General features: G+C 39.7%; 2 protein-coding genes and 1 long non-coding RNA gene across 5 annotated transcripts in view; 1 reads left to right on the plus strand and 2 right to left on the minus strand.

The window, feature by feature from the left end:
- Positions 1 to 296: 296 nt before the first annotated feature.
- Positions 297 to 18,826, minus strand: LOC145447091 (zinc metalloproteinase nas-13-like). 2 transcript variants are annotated; one of them, XM_080325512.1, is made up of 9 exons: positions 18,673 to 18,824; positions 13,271 to 13,429; positions 10,617 to 10,811; positions 8,559 to 8,725; positions 8,361 to 8,496; positions 7,194 to 7,351; positions 6,268 to 6,325; positions 2,532 to 2,810; positions 304 to 706 (listed from the first exon to the last, which is right to left on the minus strand). In XM_080325512.1, exons 1-7 carry the CDS (start codon positions 18,710 to 18,712, stop codon positions 6,278 to 6,280), a joined length of 903 nt encoding a protein of 300 aa, XP_080181638.1. In that variant the 5' UTR covers positions 18,713 to 18,824; the 3' UTR covers positions 304 to 706; positions 2,532 to 2,810; positions 6,268 to 6,277. The 2 variants fall into 2 exon arrangements, with proteins under 2 accessions (XP_080181639.1, XP_080181638.1); XM_080325513.1 differs by lacking the exon at positions 10,617 to 10,811 and having other exon boundaries at positions 297 to 706; positions 18,673 to 18,826.
- A 1,496-nt stretch (positions 18,827 to 20,322) lies between these two features.
- The window catches only part of LOC145445864 (uncharacterized), a 42,000-nt gene continuing 36,353 nt past the window's right edge, over positions 20,323 to 25,969 (plus strand). The window contains exon 1 of one of the 2 annotated variants that reach the window (XM_080324021.1): positions 20,323 to 20,524. In XM_080324021.1, coding sequence (XP_080180147.1) covers positions 20,437 to 20,524 — 88 coding nt within the window. In that variant the 5' untranslated portion in view covers positions 20,323 to 20,436. The remainder of the gene's footprint in view (positions 20,525 to 25,969) is intronic. The other variant, XM_080324020.1, reaches the window with a different exon arrangement.
- Positions 25,752 to 25,969, minus strand: part of LOC145445880 (uncharacterized) — a 139,939-nt gene continuing 139,721 nt past the window's right edge. Inside the window, exon 3 of the long non-coding RNA XR_013917132.1 lies at positions 25,752 to 25,843. This is a non-coding gene — a long non-coding RNA (uncharacterized LOC145445880). The remainder of the gene's footprint in view (positions 25,844 to 25,969) is intronic.

Consider the following 25,969-nt stretch of genomic DNA (forward strand, 5'->3'; position numbering starts at 1 on the left):
TCACATATACTCGATCGTCACAAATAAACTAGGTTGTTCATCTGACTTTGTTCGGCGCTAATGGCCTGCTGTTGTGAACGGTTCTGATTTGACCTAGAAATTAGAGGTCGTGCTCACAGGATATCAACATCGATACATGACATGGGTAAAAGCCAGCACTGCGTCGAGATGGATAGCTTTCACGTGGCGCACAATATTAAAGGGATGAAAGCAACACCGTTGCACTGCGTGCGATGTTGATGATCATGAAAATAGTCCTTATACTCTACTGCAAGCCGGAAGTAGCACAATATTATGCTGAGAGCATTGTATTTCACAAAGCGGATTAATCAATTGATACGGCGTAATCGCCAGCGATGAATAAGGTTCATACTGCTATTTTTTATTTTCACTACACATATACAAACAAATTACGGCGGGTTATAGAAATTCAAAATTCACAAGAATCAAAAGGACGATTGCTTGATGCACATGCACATCCGCACTTCCTGTAACGAAACATTCTTCCCGGGATCGTGTTATTTTTTTCGAAACCACTCATCCTCAACGTATATCTGGTTGCAAACATTACAGGACTTTGCGCAGTGTTCCGACATGTAAAACATGGTTTCTTAGTCGTAGCAGTAACCTAACCCGGCCGCTCTTTCACAGCCAGAATCCAAGTCCTGACATGATGCATAAAGACAAGAATCCAAATCCCAACATGCTGCAGAATGACAAAGGTAATGTTAATATATAGTTTGGAATGAGCGGAATCTCAAAATTATTTGCGGTTATAGTCTTAAGTGCCTATAACATGCATACTCTCCTATGTTCCTACGTTCGAGCCTGTTTTAGCTTAGATGTTGTCTGTTGATTTATACCGTGGTGTAAGTCCGATGTATATGTTCTGATTTTTTCGGTACCACGGGTGCATATTCAGACTCTTATATCAAGGTGGTTCGCCAAAAGTGCATGCATTCTCCAGGAGCTAGGATGCGCGTTGTAATTCACTTCCACTATGATAAGAAAGTGTATGACATGTTTTTAATTCATGAATTGGTGCCTACAAATATCCATAAAAAATGCACTTTGGATAGAAATGCATAGAAGTTCCGAAACTAGGTATATGAAGAAGAAACACCGATATCGATATAAAAAAACTTTCAATGATTACCAGACGAGGGTGCCATACCTCAATCATAGATAAACCGACATGTATTTTTCGTATGGTTTGTAAGCATTGCAAAATATCATTAGGATATTGCTCAATCATACTACATTTCCATGTGTTCTTTCGGGCTTGAGCTATCAACGTTAGATACACTTGACAAACTTTATTACTGGTCGACATGGTTATCACAATCGGCATGCAGAGAGAACCTGTGATTCTCTTTCTATTGGCAATGACCTAGAGCTCGGTGATTCTCAACCGTTTTGGTGTCGAGGCCGAATTCTGAACTTCAGAGTATGTATTGAGCCGCTCGAAAAACACCCTGGTAATTATAACGAAAATTTTAAAGCATGTACTTCATGACTCCTCCATTGGGTTAATTCAAAAGAGTGCCATAGGCTTCTATAGATTCTAGATAGGTTATTATAGCATTGAGACACGCAGATTGGCGAGTGCCATTCATCGAAACAAACTGCAAATGTATATCATTATTTGAACGTTATATATGACGTTTGGGATAGCTCTTCATGCATACATGTGCACAAGCTTGCAGAAGGATGTACGTAATATTGGGCTTATTGCGATTTATACTTGAATATTAGCCGACAACTACCCTAATCATTTATGTTTGCTTCGGACCGACACTGAAATGGCTTTCAATTGTCAGCGGCTGGATCGTAGAGTAACAGTCGTATATTGGATTAGCCCTCGGGCCGGCGCCACCGAGCTACTTGGACTGTCGCATACAAATACCACTAAGTATAATTACATGGATAAATTTCGATTCGGTTTCTCCAACAAGCAATTCAAGATATACAGACTGCATGTATTATTCATCAATCCACCATTAACATTAGTTGCAAAGGTCACGTATGTCGCCAAGTTCTCATCGTAAGAATAGACATGTTGACCAGTAGCAAGTAGCTAGCTATACTCCCATACAGAGCTGTACTATATTTTCAGCTCTTATGAATTAGATTAGAATTGGAAACATGTGGAAATTGAATTAAAGTCAAAAATAGAAAAAAATCAAGTTCAGTTTACATCAACACCGATTTCATTCTCATAAGCATTTGATGGTATATGTGTCTATACGCCAAGCTTGGCTCTTTTCGCGCTATATAGTTCTCCTGTATTGTATCGTCACGAAAACCAGGAGTTAGAATTGAAATCGAAGCATCGAGAAACATTTCTCAAACAGAATTATAACTAGATTAACGGCATGTCACTCAAATTAGTCTAACTATTTAAAATAGATAATTCTTCGAGTAGCTATAGTCGTCCAAGTATGCTCAATTGTAGTATAGGGCCAGGACAATTGGACAGGATGTCAATGTTCAGCGATTGCCTAGAATCGTAATAGATTTACTCCACTTACAGCAGAATCCGCAAGTTTTTTCGCACTCTGCCTTGGCCTGTGAAAAATAAAATGTGTCCGTGCAAAGGCCATGAGCTGCCAAGTGTTCACAATCTGGAACCAAATCTTCGCAAAGCCCGTTGTCGGTGGGCTCAGGCGTTGTCTCCTCGTCGACAAGCGCCGTAGTTTCATCATCAGTAGTTGTGGTTGTTGCGGCGGTAGTTGTCGCAATAGTAGTATTAGTAGTAGTAGTAGTCGGCCTCAACGTCGTGGACTTCGGTGGTTTAGTGGTTATGGCTCCTGCGAAAAAGTAAGGTATGAACATTCTCAAACTGTCGACTTATGAACACGATTATTTTAATAAATCTGTTCCTTGTTATGCGGGAATCTCATGTCATCTTCACGATGCAGGGGTCATACTCGGCTAGACTGATAATAGTGAAGATGAAGATGAACAATAATATTATGGAACGTGGAGTGTGGAACTTATTGCCTGATGATATCGTTTGCGCCACGGACTACACAACGCAAACAGATTCAGAAAAGGGCATTCAGACGAGTTGACTACTAGAGATACCAACTCCTAGAGATATGGTACAGTTAGATAGCACATCAAACCATGTAATATAGGGATTTAGCCTAGTACACTCGTTGTGGAAGGGATATTGACGGTAGCGAAGACCCTTCCATACCGGTCTTTTACTGCTACTCGCAGTATCTTCCCACCTGATCAGGTTCTAATGATAACTTCAGATAATCATTTATAGTGGTCAAGTGAGATATAGTACGATTTCGAAAGCACCTGTTGTTGCCACCGATGGCGCTTTTTGAGCTATCATACAAGAGATGTACTTAAACTGAGGTCCACGAACCTTTTAGGGGTCCGTGATAGGGCAATTGTCATCAAAAAAACTTTTAAAAAAAGACAACAGATTACCGCTTCGGACTGACCCTGAGAGTGTCACTAGCTTGTCTAGTCATTATTTATCATATTTTAGGCAATGAATAGCTTAATTAGAGAGGACCATGGAGTGAGGACTTACGAGACACCTGCTTCGAAAATTTGAGGGTACGCGTAACAACCCCTAAAATCCGAAGAGGTGCGCGATCAAAAGAGTTCAAGAACCCCATGATATAAACTATTATTGTTTTCATACCATCTAGGGATGTTCCGAGCGGTAGATTTACGTTCGTACGCTGATTGCGAAGCTGGCTTATTAAGATATTGGCATGGACAGCGAAACGCAGTAGGTTTTCTACGGAGACGATTTTAATGAAATACCTGTGTAATCGTAACATGTATGATTGGAGTTCAATTTCATATCATTCATTTCATCACAATGTGAGTGAGAAAGTGAATCCAAAACAAAACTTGTAGCGTCATTATTTATATAGGGTTGTAGTGGCTCGAGTCATGACTCGGCACGAGTCCGACTCGAGTCCCGATATTCTGATGACTCGACTTGACTCAAGTCATTTTCTGAAAATACGAAAATGACTCGACTAGACTCGAGTCAATCTGTGTATTGACTCGACTTGGACTCCAGTCATTGTGCATGACTCGAATCAAGTCATATAACTCGAGATTAAGACTGTCAAGTCCGACATTTCATTGTAATTTTGAAGAATAGTTAAGTAACAACCTCATTGGCATTCCGTCTATTGGCACTGGTACTTGAAAATGTCATCTGAAGCTGCTAAACGTGAGGAATATTAGTATAATATAAATGCGAATCATTCGATATCACGCAACAGTTATTAAAAGTGGGTTTAACAACACTTTAACTGGAAACTGAGCAGTCAACACAATAAATTGGACTCGGACTCGAGTCATAATACCATGACTCGGACTCGACCCTCTGCTCGATGATTAGGACTCGGACTTGACTCGGAGGTGAATTGAAAATGACTCGACTTGACTCGAGTCAAAACTATAAAGGTGAGATTGACTTGAGACTTGGAGCCTTGTGATTTGGTTACAACCCCGTATTTACATCAACGGCGGGAAAATTCCCCAGTCGGCGGGCTGGAAAGGGGAAAATGAAGTACTCGGCGGACCGGATTCTTGAATTGTTACATTAATCGCGTATGACTTCATATTCACCTATACAAGGGATCATCACATTTATTGTAAACTTCGAGTTTAAAGCATGGAGACCAAAACAATCAATGATTTTATTACCGCGTGCTTCAATAGCTGTTGAAGTCAATGAGATGGCTGTGGTCGATCAAAGTGTTCAAAAGTTCTATGGCTGCATGTCGGACGTACAAACCATTACTCTCTTAGTAAAGGCTTCACGCGAACATCAGTGGGATTGGAACGCCGATTTGTCATGTAAATGTTCATAGTCGAAAATGCTTTTTTTGTCGACAAGTATGGTTATTTACACCAGGCCAATTTTCTTCATTTTTGTTCCGTAGATGCCGGATTGTAGCACGGGCGACTTCCAGGCTTTTATAAGACACCGCTTGCACAAATGAGATGGCGAGGAGGAGCCTAGACAAACCTCAATCCCGAGTTAGTTCACAGTAAACTAATTACTGGTCTTTGGAGTAGGTATTCTACTTATAGTTCTAGTCGCGGATTTTGATATGCGAGTATAGTTCTAGTGCTATAGTTGCAGATTTTAAGAATTAGTTGCCTGACAACCACATGCAGGTGCCATCCTGTGGCGTGACTCGTAATACCTGTGCTCTGTTGCGCGATGTTATCGCTGCCATGGCTCGATCAGAATGATAACTCCAAACAATGGCGTAACTAGGGGCGCTCTTATTTCAAACCTGAAGTGATGTTCATGTGGAAAGTCGATTTCAATCCGTTAAATTAATATTTTTCGTTCTAGTTCCAGTTGCAAATTTTGAAAATCCAGTAGTTTGTGTAATTATATTCTCATCCTTACAATGCTGGATGCGAATGTGGATCGTTACTCGCACAAACTCTCCTTGGGTGTTTTCGAGATTTGTGATATCGTTGTAGAATTATCCAGTGAAGTGACATTACGATTCTCCCAGCTATTCGCCACGTTTTTCTACCAAGAATGTACTCTGTTCAATAATTACTATGAATAATTACTACTACTCCGGCAACATCTTAGGTTCCTGGACATAGAAGTGCCTTCCAACGACATTCCAGTCAAACAAATATTTAAATCTTCCACTACTATTACTATTTCCGATAACCGAAGAGTGTGTGTGGGGGGTTAAATCTGTAAGAACTGTCAATCTAAACATAGACACCGCGTACAATGTTTGAAATAACCATTTTGACTCCTGGGGTCCATATTCACGTTCGTGTCCACTGATAATGTATTATGTCAGATTGTAGTCACGCCAACCTTAGAAGCTTTCAGGGCTTCGCACCAGGATTATAAACAAGTCACACGGTCACAATCTCAATTTTTAAATTCTGACTCGAGGGTCGAGACAAGGCGAGTCATTTTCAATTCACCGCCAAGTCAAATCCGAGTGCAGGTCCAGATGAAATGGTTCGTGTCCCAGTCCAAGTCATTATGTTGAATACCCGGTTCGAGTTAAAGTCATGTTAACAACAGATTTTACAACTATGCTCGGTAGGTCGTGGTTTCGATCGCCGGCCGGGTCAGACCCGAAGACTCGAAAAATGGTATCCTCGGCTATCCTACTAGGCGCTCAGCATCCACGGATAGTGTGGAGGAGAAAAAACGCAGGTACAGACTAAATGATTTTTAGTGCAAAGTCTGCACATACTTGGTGTGAGTGTCCGTACACCGAAACTTACCTGAGCATTTTTACATCAAACGCAGGTGGTCAATGCCAGTGTCGGCCATTCCCTCTCTCTGTAGAACCATTGAGTTTGTCATTAGTAGGTATGTAATTATATTAAATCGTTCGAAAATATGTTCGACAGCGATTCATTGCTTATTGATATCAATCCATATAAAGAATAAATCGCGATTACATACTGGTACATGTGCGGAATCTAACAGTTAAGCAGTCAATACGAAGTCTTGGATTAGGATTGTCAAGGACTGTTTCTTTGAATCGAGTAAGAGTATCGTAAGTATAGGGTACCATTCAACACCAAAATCAATTTAAAGCAAATATGTTTAGGACATGGCCCTTGTTTAAAACATGTTTTTCTGTCATGGCGTCATGAGTCTTTAATTGTGGATCGACATTTACAATTGAAAATATAGGGTAAACATGGTGCAGTTGACGAAAACGGTTCCCGACCCGACATCGTATCAATGATGTATATATACACGCTATAACTGTTTAACCGACGACGGTTCCGAGGGTTCTATGACCATTCCACATGTATGCTATATACGTTGACTAAATCGGGTGCAAATCGCGTGTATTATCATGCTACATGTTTTGTTGAAAGTATTGACACAATTACGGCATCATTATGTAACTTTTGAAAAAAAAAAATCATCCTTTTTTATAAAGGCTTTTGTTGAAGACATTGATACGAACAAATGCAGAATATATATATGTGTGTCTGCTAGCTGTGGTTATTCAGAAGTAATATTGAACCTTGATACTATACAATGTACGCCAAATAATTTTAAACGACTTCATCCAGTGATTTGATATCATGGAGAAGGTTTGTCCCAATTTTATTCTCTCGGCGTTAAAGAATAATGATGTACTTGTCACCACACTATTACATTGCATTATAAATAAACCAGGACATCTAACCTGAGCATTGAAACCGCGTCCGTCTTTCGTCGTGATCGTTTTCTTCCCATTTCTACTGAAATCATCGTCTCTATAGTGCATGATGGAATAGATATCGTATGGCGATCCGAGAGAATCGACGTCCGCCTTGCTTTTTTTGTTAAAGTTATTGCGATATACTGAAACACAATTTTAAATGTATAATTTTTCACGGCATATTTTTCATTCCCATTCATTTAGATCGGGAAACGTTTTAATTTTCTATGCCCATTCTAGTGGGTCTCTTCCAATGGAAGGTAACCCAAGATCGAAACCATAAAGTATCAGTTATCAGTTCAGACTCATCCAAAGGCCCAATTGTAACAGTTTGCGACGGCTGAATATTGAAGCTGTGAGACAGCAGAGCAATACAATATAAATGACCCTGGAGGGAATATTCTAAAGCAGGGGTGCTTAAAGTATTAGTCGCGACCCAAAAATGCAAAGAAGCAGGTTCACCCGTCACGACGGTGAAACCATTTCAAAAATGGCTAGGAGACCTAGGGTTGCATTTAAAACAAAAATCAATCAAAAACGAACATGTTTAAAACGAGGCCCTAATCTGAAACTTTTTTTATTGAGCCTTGACGGCACGAATCATAAATTGTGACGTCATCATGTATTGACATTGACGATTGAGAATATAGGATAACTAAATATAACTCCTTTGATGAAATATCTGTACTATAACTGTTGAACCGACTATTTCGAGGGTTGCAACCATCCCATATCGATATACGTTGGCTAAATCGGGCGGTAAATGTCCGTAGGCTAATACAACATGTTTTTGGAAGGTATTTACACAATTATGGCATAGTTTTACAACTAAAAAAAAACGTTTTTTTAAGGGCTTTTGTTTATAACACTGTTTAAAACATGTTTTAAACAAAGTGTTTTAAAACACCGTTTGCTTTAAATGCAACCCTAAGGAGACCGTGGCGTAATGTAAAATTAAGTTTGATAATTGCCTGTTGTCTGTAAGTAGGCTATATTATAATATATAATTACTATTATAACGTTGCAGTAGTTTTGGTTTAGCCGCTTTAACATCAATTACTATCGGCGTGTCAGCTGCGGATATGCCTTAGTAAAGTGTGACCAGAGTAACGATGATTTTGGCTTTGTGGTGGGCGAATCGGCAGTACTAACATGGTGTAATGTTCTCCCACTGAATCGTCACGTAATCGTCTCTATCAGGCCTTTGCTGCTCGTGGAAAAATCCGAGGGCATGCATGATCTCGTGAATGACGGTACCTTTCCAACCGCATCCATTTCCGATTTGCACCTGTAATCATTCAATTAAAACTCCTAGCAGGAAACCCATGGAACGCGTTGCATGAAGCAAACCGGGTTTTTCTTATTCTTCGGTCTTCCCACGTAAGACCAGCATCCGCCTTGTCCATCGTTTTGGAAAAACAAATAATTTATCTCATTCCTTCTTTTCACGAACTTAAAACATATCAATCGTTCGAAGTCTTTGATCGCATCCTGGATCGCATTTTTAGCTTTTTCATCTGAATGAATAGAAAGAATACTAATGGTTCCAAGATAGTCGGAAGTCATAATATGGAAATAAAATAGATATTGCAAGTGACAGGCCGAAAATAGCCGTGTCACAAATCATTACCTCATTTCTCTTCGTATACTCAGAACTTTGGTTAAAAACATTAATTAAAAATATCACAATAAGCGGAGGCAGCATATAAACTTGGTAACGTTGGCCGCTGAAGACTTTTAGAGGCGAAAATATAATTATCAAAATCGTGACAATAAAGATCCATTATCGCGTGACGAATAATGAGCTAGTCTGAAAGGGGTGGGGGCATGCGCTTGCCATCACGCTACACCAGGGACTCCCAGCCTCCTAGGGGTCGTGAAAACGAAAACTATCTACCAATGACTATTACAAGAATGCCAATTACCCGGATGTTATCGGCGGCTCATTTCTGAAAATTTTAGTAAATTTGGAAAAATAGTGTAACAACGACCCTTGAGGAATGCGTGCACAGCAAACAACGTATCAGATAAGTCAAACCATCACTATAGAGCGCCACTTGCTATATCGCATGGTTGTTGTCGGGGCAACACTATGAAGATTAAGGTTCGAGCGCATAAAAATCAATAGGACGAGAATTTCTCCTTCCAAAATAAAAGTACAAGATACGATAGTGATATGTGTAAACATATATACACTAGGGCTCTTCAAAATGACTTTTTTCTCACATCGTACTGGCTACTTGATAATATTGTTAGGTTACCTAATTTAAGCCTACACACAAAATTTGGTACAATTCCAGCCAGTAACCGCTTTGCTACAGGAGAAGAAAGTTTCTATTTATTATATAAAAATAAATAATAAAAATTTTGAAAATTTTCTGTTCACCCCATGAAAATGTTAGGCTCTCCATAGAAACGATGCTGACCAAATTTGGTTCAATTCCAACCAGTGGAAGCGGAGTTATTGCCGTCGAAAAATTTGGATTTGAATAAAATAGTATTTACGGTGACCGATTCTTTGTTTATTTATTATAGTTGTGCTCACCGTAAATACTATTTTATTCAAATCCAAATTTTTCGACGGCAATAACTCCGCTTCCGCTGGTTGGAATTGAACCAAATTTGGTCAGCATCGTTTCCATAGACAGTCTAACACTTTCGTGGGGTGAACAGAAAATTTTCAAATTTTTTATTGTTTGTTTTTTTATGATAAATAGAAACTTTCTTCTCCTGTAGCAAAGCGGTTACTGGCTGGAATTGAACCAAATTTTGTGTGTAGGCTTAAATTAGGTAACCTAACAATTTTATCAAGTAGCCAGTACGATTTGAGAAAAAAAAGTCATCTTTGAAGAGAGCCCTAATCTACACACATGCTCGACGCAGTCGCCAGCTTCCCACATGAGCTGTAAGTAGGTTTGGTCGAATAGACTGACCATCTTTTAGTAATCAGCACCCAAATTGAGAGTGGGGTCGCGAAACATTTTCAAATCGAAATCTGGCGTCGCCACCATAGAAAGGTTGGGAACCGATGCACTCGACAAAACATATAGACTCTCTCGTTCATGTTTTTATTTTTACTTGGCTGTGAAATTTCCATTGACGTTTTGCTGAAATTTTACGTTCGAAAAACATGAATAAATGCGAATATGCTGGTATGAATTCGATGTTTCCGAACTACGCATATGACCATCACATTGCTCACAGTATGCCGATTGGAAAAACATTCGAACACTTCGAAAATGATTAGCATTGGTGAAGGGGTCAGTTCTCAACTGTGCAATTGAAATCTGAATGTCATTGATTTAAGTTTCTCTGCAATGACGACGTGTTATGACGAGTTACAACAAGTTATAAATAGTCACATTGAAACACAAATATAAGATGCATATACCAGTAAAGAGCCATTACCGAGGCTTGCATCAATGACATAAGGAATTTTCCACATTCCATTACTCAGTGGATAGGTGTTCCATTTGGGTATCGTCGCAGTGGAAGCGTCGAATTGAATGCCAGCTTTCAGCAATTTCTTGTAGCTTTCTGTTTGAAATTGGGAGCGCAAGTATCCCCTCGTTCCCGGTGACAGTTTCATATCATCTATCATTTCTGTGAGGCAGGGAAATGTAAAATGCCAAGTAGCGGGATGTAATGTATGTCATTAAGGTATTATAGACATTTATCGCGGTGTAATAAAAGGCAGTCAAAGTATATGATAGAATAATGAAACGTAATTCTGCATCACTCTACACCAGTGATTCTTAACCTTTATGAGCCCACGGAACACTTACGCAAATCTAAGTCGTAAAAACAAAAGTGTACCACAATGCCCACTGATGCATCACTATAGCTAACTGGTGCATAAAATGAACAGTGCATCGATAGAGATTTCGAATATAATTTTAAGACAAAAGGAAAACATTATGATGAATATTTATTGCAAATTAGAGCGATTTCTCCTGTTCATTTTCAGACACCAAATCAGAATTGCATTGTTTCCTCGTAGAGAGAGGTCGAAAGGCAGCAGCGTGACAGGAATTGCATATTTTACAAATTAGCTTATGAATAGTGAAGATACAAACGAACTTTCCGAAGAACGGGAATTCTATTGCAGACCCTTACGTCACCTGCGTACGCCACAGCACACGACCTACCACTGCAACAGACAAAAGTTTTCTGCTTATCGTGCCTAATTACCGGCAAATATTAATGTTCAAGACTAACGTATCAGCATTAAGGTAAGTTTTTGGTGACGTAAAATACGCGGAAAGATGCACTTATTTCTCACACAAGTTGTATTTGTTTTTCACAATAGTTTAGTGTTGCCGCAATTTCCCGGACATTTCCGGAATTTCACTGTTGAAACTGCGTTCGGTAGGAATTTCCAAGTAAGCTAATAATCATTTCCTAAATCAACATAAACATTATTATTTCTGGGCAGATTTATGCTATGTGAAAATTTTCTTCGCGGTACGCGCGATTTAGTATCCCCTATTTTGGTTTGAAGACCACCACCCTCGCAAAAACTGCGTTCAAAAATAAAGAAAAAAAAAACATTCATTTACAGAAATAATTGTAATCGCAATTACAGGATAACGATATATTTGTAAAGTCGGTTTAGGCCGTTTGGATGCTTTATTAAAAAAGGGTTTCTAAACATGGGAGTAGTTTGCCTTTATTCTGGGGTTCGCGAAGATGTTGAACGTAATCGCCGTGAGTAAGTCTGGGCAAATGTCACGGGCCACGGAACATTTTCAAATTGGAAATGAAGTCATGACCTTAAAAGTTGGAAATCATCGGATGTGCGGTCTTATATAGCTCGGTGGTGCAGTGTGCACCGACATTAGGCTGATAAATAATCTTATCGGTGTGACATGAACTTGACTTAACGATGTACAATAACGCTCCTTGCATTTCCGAAGTCATCATCCTCCACCAGCTCTACTGCTAACTCTGATCATGTGGGAGTAGGGAGAAATTATATAGTAATACACGAAAGAACCAATATTATTGACATAATTCATTCAAATCATTTAACGACCAGATGCATATAGAAACCAGATGTATATAGTAAGCCCCCAGAAGTTGCATCGATTACCTGGCTATGGGCCCAAGATCAGTGTTTATTTGGGCCGGAGGGGGCTGGAAAATGTGGATCTGGCCCTGGTTTCAACTTACAACACACAGCCACATACTCCTGCACCGGATCGTGACCGCCTCTAGTCGATAGACAAGGCTTTGCTGGTGCGACGTCATGTTCATCGACATTGTACTGATACCACGTTTTGAAATCCCCTAGTGGGCGCTAAAGAAATTCAGGTTTTCTGTTACAAAAATATGGTATCCCTACCATAGTTGCACTAAACAGTTGCTGCATTTAAGGACAAGTTCCTTGAAATTCTTAGGGTATGAGATAATCGAATCGATCCGTATCTAAGGCACAGTAGCAAAACACAGTGTTGGTGACTTCCACAAAATCAATAGCCTCAAAAATGGGCCCAGTGAAAATTTAATTTTTGGCGGTCTAGCCTGAATGTACGTCAAATCAGAAAGGTCCTCAAATGCAAACGACAGTGAATTAATCAAGCGATCTATTGACATACAGTGTCAAATATTTCCAGTGAAAAGTTGCATGAAAAATCGAAAAAAGTTGCCGAAAAAATGGGGAAAAGCTGCAAAAATTGCAATATAAGCTTATACTCCAACGGCTTAACATTCCATACTACATAACTTCTGAGTATTTAGGAAGCTGTCGGAAGCTGTAAAAAAGTTGCAAAAGTTGCAAAAACTTGCCCTAATCATCATTAATCATATGCATGAGCGAGTGTGTGTCTTGACTTCCATGGAACCCCTGAGACTGGCTCACGGAACTTCTAGTTTTACATGGAAAACCGGTTAAAAACCACTGGTCTACGCGCAATGTTGATTTGGCGAATCGGAACCAGTTGAATAACACAGAAGCAGAACAGGAGGAGCAAACAATTATTGGGGAACTATCTCATACATTTATTAGTCGATATCTGTGATCACGAATATCTTTATAATACTGCGGCAGAAATGGCAATCACCTGCGTTTTCGTCGCATTCGCAGATACCACAGTTGTTGCTATCCCTTTGAAATCCGAGGCATGTCTTCTGGCAATTATCGAGCGATGGGCAGGTAGGGATGCCGTTTACGATGGCACAACGATGGCATAAACAAGCCATCAGTATGAAAATCGTGGTTCCTGCGAAATAAACCCAGGATGTTCATGGACGCGGCTAAGGCTTAGAACAAATTTTGTCATAATTTAAAAATAAATCATTATTAAACACTAATACGGTAGAGACGAAATATTGTCGCCAGATCTAGAACCATTCAGAAAATTAGAGTTATAACCAAGGTACAGGGTTCCGAGTCACAAGTCAATATTAGTTTTATAGTTTCGACTCGACTCGTTTTCAGCTCACAACCGAGTCAAGTCCGAATCTAAGGCAGTTAGCGAATGACCGAGTACAAGTCGAGTCAATACACAAAGTTACTCAGGTCAAGTCGAGTCAACGAAAAATTATGACACGAGTCCTACCCAAACTGATTCATGACTCGAGTCATTACTACTTCATGTATATTTCCAGCTTGCACTATACTTGCTCATGTGGTTATGATTTTAGAATACTTCTACTTATACATTACAGTTCTCTATGGTCCAGCCGAAATTAGGCATATAATACTTATACCCTTTTGCAGTGCTTTTCAACCTGTGTGACGGTTCGCATCTGTGCGAATGAAAAAATGTGCAGTGCGAATGACGAGCATGGTGCGAACGGTGCGAATAAAAATCCCGTATGAGTGCGAATGAAATTTGTGAATAAAAATTGTCAATTTTTCTGGCCTGGAATAATTCAAATATAACTTATAGGAAATTCAACGGCAGTGTAACTTTGTTGTTGCGACGCAATTGTAAAAACTTGTTCAAGTCACGACGCACCACTAGTTGTAGCTCTCACAAGCCGTAGTGAATTAATATTTTCGCTCTATAATTATTACGTAACCAGAAGCTTGGTTTGGAAGCTGGTGTAGTGGAAGACATACAGTATATAAGCCCGTCTGAGCCTGCGACAGGCTGGGGAAATGACGTTAATTGACTTTCTGCTTACTTTCGCTAACCAATTATCATACTTCCGTAATACTTGTTCGATTATCGCGAGGCACGAGGCTTGTAGTAAATACTATCATCAAAAGACTCCCATTTCCAGGTTACTGTAGCGCAAATCTTACCCCTTCCAGGAATATTAAAGTATGAACTGCAAAAGATATAATTTTGGGTCGACACGGTGCCAGTGCTATCTGTTAATATGTATGTAATATTTGTTGAATTTATTGCAAAAATCCTGCAATAGTTATTGTTATTACAAATCCAAGGTGACGGTGTTGGGTACTGGAGCGAATAAGCTTTATCATGAAAATTCATGATCATATTTATTTGCCCGACTGGTTTTTCTGGAAAACATGGTCGAAGACCGTAGGGATGAACTACTGTAGTTACTAGGGATGTGCAACGAGTGAGTTCACGTCGATGAGACTCATTCATTTTGAGGCCAACCCTTTCTGCGTCGGGTCACATGAAGACGGAAAGTGTTGGTCAACAAACGGCTGATAAAATGCGGTGCCAAAACATAAAGCGTCAATAAAACCTTGGCCAAAAATGACCGATATCGGATGGCCAATTCATTCGATATGGATATGCTTCATTGTCAGCACGGAATAGTCCCGTTCTTGCAATCTGAGTAGACCAGGGGTGCCAAACTCAACTAACGTCGCGGGCCGGATTCAACAATTCAGATCGCTCGCGGGCCGCACCTAAATTCCCCATTCCCAAGATATCTCAAAATCCATGCCTTATTTTTCATTTGAATACTCCATTAACCAGCGTTTATACAAAATAGTGTGCTACATTATAGTACGGATCATGGGGGTTCTATTCTGGCTGCACCTTTTATTCGCAAACAGTGGAATTGGCAATAGCCTCTAATATGATGATTGGGCGGATGCGTAAGCCTATGAATCAGTGGCTCTAACGATGGTTTAAGTTGCCATATTTCTATGCTCCCTTCGTTTTAGTGATATATTGGCATCAACCCTGCGCATGCGTTGTGAGGAATGGAAACACGGTCGTTGGAATTTGCTTCATAGTATTATACCGCGAATCGAGTTTCTCTAAAGGCTGGAGACCTCTAATATATTTTCCATTAACCTGCATATCAGGGTTCCTGGCGTCTTCCCTTCCTTTCGTCAGTGAAATGAGTTCGCACTTTCTTGGCTTCTTGGAATTGGGTGTCAATGTCAGCGACCTGGTATTAATGGTGACTAGAAACCACAACGCCGTAGTCTGGTGGTTATAATGTTGCCCATAAACATGCTCGACATGTGCTATCTTGGCGGACTATATATGGGTTATATTTCTTACTAAAAATCTCAACATCTTTTCGAAATGTTCTGGATATGACAAGCATTTATCAATCTACTCAAAATTGTTTCGCGGGCAGGATGAAATCTCCTGACGGGTCGTATGTTTGACACCCCTGGAGTAGACAGTAGTACAACTGCGACACAAGGAATTTAATTCACCCTAATTTGAAATCGCGTGCGTCAGATATTTAGTAGAGCTGTGTTGGATAGAATTGCTGTGTGCGCGTTCTGTATGTCATGCAGGTCCGTCACATCATAGCATACTACTGTAATATTAAAAATAAATTCTTTTTTTGGGTGAGGCTAAATAACTGCTTTAACGTTATTATACTGTCCTGAATTCTCAAGTTAGATTGAGCTAAAGCGCAGAACACACAGTATCGTGAGTTTATTTTCTCTTACCACATATTCGCGTGACAAAAAATGTGAAATCGAAAAAAAATTTGGAGCATCGTATCATAAGGTAGCGAGCTCTAATGTGCCTACTCTCCTTGATCATTTGGACCTTATATTCCAAGACATAGGTCAAAAACCTCAACACAAACAGGTGAGTTATTCACACTTCCAACATAATGCAGCCTCTTAGACCTTTTCGTCAGCTCTCAAAATCGATTTTGTCCAACAAACATTTTTCGCTCTTGAAAAATACGCTGTATGTTGGATAGGAGTGCAGAACAGACTTCAAGACCTGGTCATCCAAGCAAGTAGAAGGGTCTTAGTGAAATAGTTGAAATCAAAACGAGCGAAAATAGTATCCTATTTAATGAGACACTTAATAGCTTAAGATAGATAGTAGGCAATTTGTTGCACATCTGACCAAATAAAAGTTGTATTTTCATCTTCTTTTCGTACAACAATATTCGGTTAGTTTGTGCGAATGAAATTTATTTTGCAAAAAAAGTGCGAATGAAGCTCAAAAAGGTTGAAAAGCACTGCCCTTTTGTATTTACTTGTAAATCGTTACCTCTACTTCTACTTGAATTGAAACTTATGGTGCTCGTTCTACTTGCACTTGGGTACCGACGATGAGTACTATTATCGCATTCAGAGGTTCAGCGATAATGCAATAATGTTGCCATCAAAATGCTGTTGACTCTGCCTCTTTTTTGGCACGGTCACATGTCTTCCCAACTATTGCCGATTCACACAGCGAACCTACCGTGCATTAAATTCCACTAAGTACTCAAACTCATACTACTACATCAGAGGCAGCTGATTCCTTCCCATCATAAACCACATCGACTGACAAATGCAAAGCGGACCAGTTTCCAGTATATGCAATGGTTCCATTATGGTATTAGGCTACATGGTGATTGCCTTACAAAAAGGCCTGCGCAAAATGAACCCACGATATGCTTCGAACAACAAACAAAAAACTCACAGGACAATATTTACAATACTATCAACATATATATAAAAAAACAGAAAGTGGTTTCACTTTTTCGTTATATTGATATACTGACGATTAGCACTGGGCAACAGCGAGTATCCGAGTGATTTTGAATCGGCTATCAGGTTTAGAGTAGGGTTACCATATTTTCGGAACACAAATTCCGGACGCTATTTAGCGCCCACTAGCGGATTTCAAAATGAGGTCTAAGCACATTGTGGGTCAATATGACGTCACACTCGCAAAGCTTTGTCCATCGACTAGAGATGGTCACGATCCGGTTCAGCTTCAGGAGTGTGTGGTTGGGTGTGTAAGTTGTAACCAGGGCCGAAGCCACATTTTCCAGCCCACTCCCGCACAAATATACACTGATATTGAGCCGATCGTAGGGTAAGCGATGCAAAATCTGAAGGCTTACTATGCATCCGGTCGTTAAATGATTTGAATGAATTATGTCAATAAGCATATGCCGCTGGACAAGGAAGACGCAGATATAGCCTTGTACGGCTTTCTAAGTCTTGCACCACCCCGCCATACTATCACAATGCGTCAAGCGGGGAAGTTATAGATACCAGCGTTACTAATCAGGTGTTTGTGTGACCCGGCCGGGGACCGAACCCACGACCTACCGACCAAGAAGCCGGACGCTTCACCATTACGCTATCTTGTCGGTTTACGCTACCTTGACGCTATCTTGTACATCGTTAAGTCATATATGTCCAAACAGCCTAAACCGACTCTATATGAATATACCTTAATCTTGTAATTGCGATTACAATTAAACTTATTTCCGTAACTTAATGTTATTTTGGTTTATATTTGATCGCAGTTTTTGCGAGGGTGGTAGACCCCATAATAAAATCAATATATGTGTTACTAAATCGCGCGCAGCGCGACGAAAAATTTCATGTAGCATAGATTTGCCCAAAAATAATATTGTTTGTGTTGATTTAGGAAAAAAGTATGAGCTTACTTCAAAATTCCGGACATTTAGGCATATTTTAGAAATTCCTCCCGGACGCAGTTTTAACAGTGAAATTCCGGACATGTCTGGGAAATTCCGGACGTATGGCAACCCTAGTTTAGAGACGAGAATGAATTATGGGGGAAATTTAAGCGTGTACCTGATTTTGCCAACGCAAAGAATATAATGCCCGTTCTGTATCACATGAAGTATCATTATGTAATTTCTAACCATATCTATTTCACTTAGCTTTGTGGCAATACCGTCAGTTGCTCAGATGCTCATGATGTCGCAGATATGTCATTTGCACGAACGTGCGTAGCTCTGTACTATGTGTTTCATATACCGCGATACTACCAATAGTTTCACAGCCTTCCACAGTGAAGAATAGTATTGCAACTAAAATTCTCATTACTAAATTGACTCTCTGTCAATTAACGTATCATTCCAGTGCTCGAAATGTCGTTTCTCACTACTCGAATCATCATAATAAATACATGATCCAGATATGAATACTCGAAGCAATTTCCCCAGCCCTAGTCATGGTATCTGATTATTTATGAAAACGTGCACTATGGTCGTTCAAGCGACAGTCATTGATCAGATTTAGTTATATACATCATTCGGTCAAGTACGCATTACCATATGCACCGTTTCGTCTACTTACGAGATTGCATCTTTCCGGCGAAGGTGTCAGACAGAGACATACACCTAAATATCCTCTGTGCGCACCGCGTTGATTTCCATCTGGAACTGTAAGGTAACAGGACAGCGATACAACCTAGAAGTCGATATAAGTTTGTGACACATACGTATCTTCTAATAGTGCGGCTGAAAATTAAATTTAAATACTCTGCTCATATATGACGTGATGCTGAGTTTTCTAAACACACGATATTCAGATTATTATGGTGTAGCAATGAAATCCCTGTATTTCAACTCGTAAATCATAAGCATTAGAACGCTGATTACGATTGGCCAATTCTATAGATATGGTAAGTCACGAGATATCAACTGCAATATCTCCGTAGGTGACTTTCCCATACAGCATATTTCGAACGCGTCGCCGAAGTACGTTAAATGTTCCATCGCAACAACGCATGATGGAGTATGGCCATTCAAGTGTCCCTGTGATTGTAGCTACGATGATGGAACTACCCACCAGCACTGCGTTAAACAACATGTTCCAACCATAAGCATCCTCCATCAAGTCGGACTGGTCTCGTAATATGGCTGTTTTACATAAACAATATAATGACAGTACTTTTTCTTGTTCATATGCACTTAGTTGATATCGGCCGCAACAGCCAGCCACAGTAATGTGTGAGTATTGCTTATTGTTACTGAAAAGGTCAATCTTTTTCTGTTATGTCGCTGCAAATATCAGCGTGATCGACGGTTTATTAATTAGTATTGACATGCGATGTATACCGAGTTTCGGACACCATTCTTCTCATCATGTTGTAACTATATTTTCACTGGTCAATAATGAACTGGATATTGGGATGTTGCATTATCCGTAATTTCTCACATTACAACCTCGCAATTCAGCCTATTATAAAAGTAAAAATGTTCCCGTGTAGCTTAGTATCCAAATAATTGATGAGAATGTAGATCCGTTGCAAGGACTTCACCACGGAACGTTTCTAATAACTCTCTATGCATTGATGTGTGTTTACACCTGGGCACTAGGTAAATAGCCTCTATATATTATATAACTACCACGATCCCAATTGATATTTCGGAATTAGCTTACACGCTGTTGCGACTATTCCAACGTAAACTGTTATGCGTAATTGATTGTCCGTTTTGGACTATTGCCGAATGCAAGTAATGCATATTTATGTAGAAGATGCAAACAACTGCTTTGTACCAAGACCAGTATCATATGACGGATGCGACAAAGGTCATTCTCGCAGCACGCAGTATATGATTCTCTGGCTTCACTTTTACAGGGTATATGCTGATTGTTGCAGGCGCGAGTCTAAACTACATCGTAGTGCATACTGTGAACAAATAGGTCAAATTGTACCGTAATATCACTGTCATGTAAAGCTTCATTAACGATATTATTACTGTTTCAGATCCGATATCCGACTATATATCGTTGTAATGCATAATTGGCATAGTGTATCATTTCAGTTTACGCCAATGCCTTCCTGTAATGGCTCGTATTGCGTTAATTTATGACTGGCAGATTGAAAAGTATATTGTTTTTATTTCCTGATAATACCAATATTGTACTATTCGGCTAATTAATCGTCTTCGTTATTCGCCATTCTCGACCATCCGTTGCATCGGATGCAGGAAGAATGAATCGCGTACTTAGGTAATGTATTATAACCACGTTAATTTTATATTAAGGCTATCGCACATTAATTCGTTACAACAGTAAACGTCGCCCGTGGCTTTGATATTACTTATTCGGCAAATGGGAACGTACGTAGCATACAGGGACGTTTGGCTTGTTTTTGTGGCACTGACGGGGATATCTGGGCATGCTGGAGGGGATGTACTTGGTAAAGTATAAAATAAATTTATATTTTATCCTAAAAAGTGAAATATCCAAGCACGGAATTATTCACATGTTCGTAGTCAATGGATGCACCTCTTCATGTGTAGCAATATCGTGGGGGAGCATCTAAGATTTTAAGTGTACAAATATCATTCGCCATTGCACAAATACTCTTTTAGTTGTTCAATTGTTCGTGATAGTTTCATTACAAGTTTCCAGTCTAATTGCACCCATTGACTACGGCTGAGTATATAGGGATATTAATGCTGAATATTAGCAAAGCAACGATAAAGTAGATTGAAATTATATAATATTGCTTATGGTTCATGTGGTCGATTTGTCAGAAATGGAATTTTGATGTGATTTAATTGCATGCTGCTGGCGAGTGACATGCTGGAGTGGAGTTATTTGAACGTGTTACACGCAAAAACTTGTTCTAATCACACTTTCGATCTGGTGCACAAGGCCACGGTAGCCGAGCACCAATAAAAAACCATACCAACCAACAAACAAATTCGTACGTCCAACTGTTCCAGTGATTACTAGGGCTGGACTTTGCGTCGAGTAGAGAAGTGCTTCTCAACCTTTTTGATTTCGCGACCCAGTTTTCACTCAATTTTCCTTGCGTGACCCGCCAGACTACGTCTTGCGACTAACGTTTTAACAGTCACTCGTTTGATCCAGTTTTTATGTTGTCAGTGTGTTATAGTTATCTAGTCGCGCCTATCATCAACATTATCTGTAATTCATGATTGATTTCAGTCAATGATATTGGCAATTGCATACATTACTATAAATGTTTTGTCCTCTCTCAGCCCAGGTGATCAGCTTTAACAGTAGACCTATGGGAGGAGGTGGGTCCTTGAAAATTCCAGGCAAATAATTTATTAAAAATTACATCTTCGAGCGCCCTGTTGTGAGTGATTACTAGTTGCAAATTTCATATGTCTTGGTGCGTCGTGGCGTGATAATGGCTGATACCGAAATGCATATTTCTATAAATTATGCGTATTTTTTTATTCGGTAGAGGTGTACATGTCTAACGATCTTAAATCGCGCCAGAGGCGAAGAAAATTTAAAAAAAGGTTGAATGACTCTCCAAACAAATAGTCCATAATTTATGTTTATTCATGAGATAATTTTACCCCCTTCGAGCTCCCCCCTATTGGGGTTTTTGAGTGCGTCAGTGACGGTTACGCATGTAACAGATGATTATAAAATAGGAGGGTTTATATACGCTCCTCCTCGCCATCCAATATGCGTAGGAGGTATCTTAAAGAAGCCTGGAAGTTGGCCGTGCTCCAAGTCGGCTGATGCGAAATCATAGTAAAGAATATCTATCTGGTGTAAATGAACATTTTAGTCGAAAAACATCATAAATACCACAAACATCACCGAACGGGAAAGCGGGTATACATAATCAGTAGTTTGTGGTATACGTCGAACACGAAGTGGTTGTAAGTATCTTGCGTCGCGGCAATTTTTTGCTAATATAACGACAAATCGGACTGAATTGCTGCCAGTTCCAATTCTCAGCTATACACAATAACGCACTGTCACGCTCCGATCAAAATGACTGTTACTAAAATTCACGAATTATTGTGAGCACGGGACGTAGCTTGTCGCGCTAATGGCGCAATGTAATGTGGATGAGAACGTGTATTTGCTCGTCTAGTATTGTGAAAAAAATGTTAGTAATATTTGGCAAATTTATTGGGACACTGTAATGTTTAGAAATTCTTCCGACCCACTTAAAACAGCTTCCGACCCATCGTTTGGTAAGCACTGGATTAGATTATACGAATATCACGCAAGAGTATGGATGATGCGGAATATTCAATATGTGCTCTTTTCCGACAAAAAAGAAAATATGACAGTTGTGGATCACATTAAAGATAACTTAGTATATCGTAGACGTAGATCGTGTCAATATGCTGGACCTTACCTTGTGACAATGCTGCGGGTAGTTTAATTATTCATAGAAATGTCATTTAAAGTAATGTGGTTGACTTTGTACCAGTGGCTCCCAGCCTTTTTGGGTGCCGGAGGCTCGGAGCCGCGTAAGAAACTTCAGAGTAGCCTACGTATGGAAGCGCATGAAAACGAGTAGGCTACTTAACTAAAATGTAAAGGCAGCTAGCCTAACTCTGGATCGCACCATCCAGCTAATTCAAAAGCATATGCACATTGCACATAGACTTCTATAGATTGCATTTCTGTTATTTTAGCATTAGTAGACGCGGATTGTCGAGTGCTATACATTGAAATAAACTGAAAATGCATATCATTACTACAACATACTATTATGTCGTTGTATGATAGCTCGTCTGCATACGTTCCAGCACTTAATGCACAAGTTTGCGCGGGATTAATGTTGGACTTATTGCAATTTACACTTGACTATATGGGCTGTTATTTTGATGTCAGTAAGATCTTGGTGGAATTTACTATCAGTCTACACAGAGACGATATATAAAGGTCTATGGCCAGCAGAGCTCAAGATATATCCATGTCTGGCGGGTATTCTTCATCCATCTGTTTGACGCTAGTCTGCAAGAATTCTCAGTTCCGGTTTCAGAAGCGGACTTGGACGGTTTTAGACATAACTAATATCCCTCCTCTTAGTATTCATATACATAAATTGACTAAAACTTTTCATAGAAACAGACATCAACTGTCGTTTATGAAATTTTGTGGCATATTTAGAGGTCAATCAGAGCCGCAAGAAGGCTACCTTGGAGCCGAGGTAGAGAATGACAGGTCAACACGCATTTAGTCAAGTATTCATATACTACTACTATTGCACCCTTTCTTAAACATCTGCTCGACCCATGTGGATGAGCTTCTTAATAGAAATATTTTTGAGTTTTTAAAGTGGGAAGCATTGTTTAGTTATATTTATATCAATGTTACAAAGTGATGTTGTCACTTACAAAACCAGACGATGTATTTACTGTTTCATAATATCATGGTATATTTCCAAAAACAGAACCAATTTGTGACGACATCTATAATTTTGTGTTGGTCGGAATTTGGTTGAAAATTTTTCCTATAACCAATTGAATTGCTATTTTCAATAAACATTTATTTTTATTGATATAGTTAGTTACTAATAGCTAATACATGTGATTGTTAGTACATACAAACCATACTTTATTTATTTTCAGCATTTTTAAGAGAACTTTGAAAGCACTGGTTTTATTAACAAAGAATTTGGAGTCGGAGTCGAGAGCATTTTCTCAAACTCCGACTACCACTCCACTCGGTATATTTTTCACGACTCCGACTCCAAGGCGTGCTAAAATGAGACTGCGACTCCGACTCCATCAAGGTAAAATGAGCGAAATTCCTACTCCGTCTCCGACGACCCCGACTCCGATTCCACAGCCCTGACTGCAACAAAATACAGTAAATCGATGGCAACGCCGAGTCTGGTAATTCCATCAAATTGATTCCAGTTAGATTGTATCAAACGTTCAGATGCGCATATGATATCTCACGGTATATTTTCTACCAAAGAATGTAGAAGTATAGTTATGCGAAACATATAGATGGAAGGTCCTTAAAAACAACCAAAACTTTGTGAATGACAAGGTCTCGCCATACCAAAGTTACCATTATGGTTTTGCAACTGGCGCCAATTTGCTCGAAGAATTATTATCCAACCGTGAAGGATTGACGGGTCACGTTCCCCACCAATCAACAGTTGTCCTAATTTATACTAGGCTTAAGCCCAGTCGATGAATGGCCTGAGTAGCAGCTTTTGACGGTATTAAATCCGTTTCAATTCTCAATTTGACTTCGGCGCCGGGTAAAGTTCACCTGTTAGTTGAGACGATAAACTGTTAAAACTGATAAAAATTGCTAAGAAACCGAACTAAAATTACGCTATACTCCTTCGCTGTAGCGAGGTCAAACGGAACCGATTCGATGGTTATTGCATTGAGTTGCTCGTCGACGTTATTGAGTAAAGCAATGAAAATCCCACTTCTGTTTTTTTCACCAGATTTCAATTTTCAGTGTATTACCTAGTCTTTTTTTTTCTAATTGAGATCATTTAAATAATTTTATTCAACAAATCAAATCACCACCAGATTGCGATAAGATGAAAAGATTCTTTTCAGACACCCACCTCGGCCTACCACAGTGGTTCTTAACCACATCCTGTATTAAGGCGCGCGGACTACTTGCGAACATTTTGTGAGTCCCACGTTTAATGCAAGTGCATAAAAATTCAACTCGAGTATTTAAAACTGTGATCTTGTTCGTTCCAGACGTGAATTGCTACACATTTAATCACGTTTTCACGTTGGTTCGAGCACAATGTATTCACCCCGGTGATCGATCATTATAATATAATTGTATCGTTATTCTTCAGCGCCACCCAACCTCCCCGAGCCCAGCACCTCCATAATGCCCCCTGAGCGTTTCCGCCTCTTCAAAATACAAATCGCGCCCTGGTGGTCCCCGAAGTCAAGGTTAAGAACCACTGGCCTATAGCATCTAAAATGTAAATAGGAGGCATTCACACTGGATATAAGAAAGGATAACATTAAAGGAATACCAGACGAAAAAAAAGGCGGTATGTGTAAGAAGGCGCGATCAATATGTCAGATTGTGGTCCCGTATTCTTGAGGACTGACTTGCGAGATTTTGTGTACTGTCTCTCATCTCACCAACCACGAGCATGTCACGTTCCGCTGATTGATTGCTCGTTGATTATAGTTTGAGTAGATTAGATTGATGGTCGTAAATATTGGGGCGCAAATCGCGCGTGACATGAGAATGGGCATGCTGATTCTTGAGAATTGGCACATTGATTCCTTCTATCTTAGGTTCATCATACGTCGTCTTTTTAGAGGATTTGTCATCTTTTTTGAATTTTTTGAAAGTGTCCTCGGAGGACGCCCTTCTGTCCTCTTTTTTGAGATTTTGTCCTCTTTTTTGATAATTTAGGTCATATTTATAGCAAAATGCGACTGATATGCCGTAAATCAGCACCGAAGTGACGCTACGGCGGGTATATCGGGAGCTGGGTGATAAGTTGATTATTTTTGTATTTTTTCAGTCAACCGACCACAAAGTGGGAAAAATTTGCCGTTTTTTGAGAATTCGTCTCCGGTTTTGCAAGTCTGAAAATTCTGAAAAAGTGTCCTCTTTTCCGATTTCCAAAATATGGTAACCCTATTATATCTACTATCTATACTGTTGTGTCTACTTCAGAGGTCTCAAACACGCGGCCCGCCAGAGCATTTTGTGCGGCCCGCGACGACATTTTAGATTTTTATTAATTTGACAATATATCAGTGTTGGGATCAAGTCACTACCTTCGAGTCACGAGTCATTTCGAGTCATTGCACATTTTGACTCGAGTCAAGTCAAGTCAATCGATTTTCGAAGGTGACTCGAGTCAAGTCAAGTCACTCGATTTTCTGAGGTGACTCGAGTC

Source organism: Botryllus schlosseri, chromosome 9 (genome assembly GCF_051294905.1).
Source record: "Botryllus schlosseri isolate E-star chromosome 9, Bs_hap1, whole genome shotgun sequence".
Taxonomy (NCBI): Eukaryota; Metazoa; Chordata; class Ascidiacea; order Stolidobranchia; family Styelidae; genus Botryllus; species Botryllus schlosseri.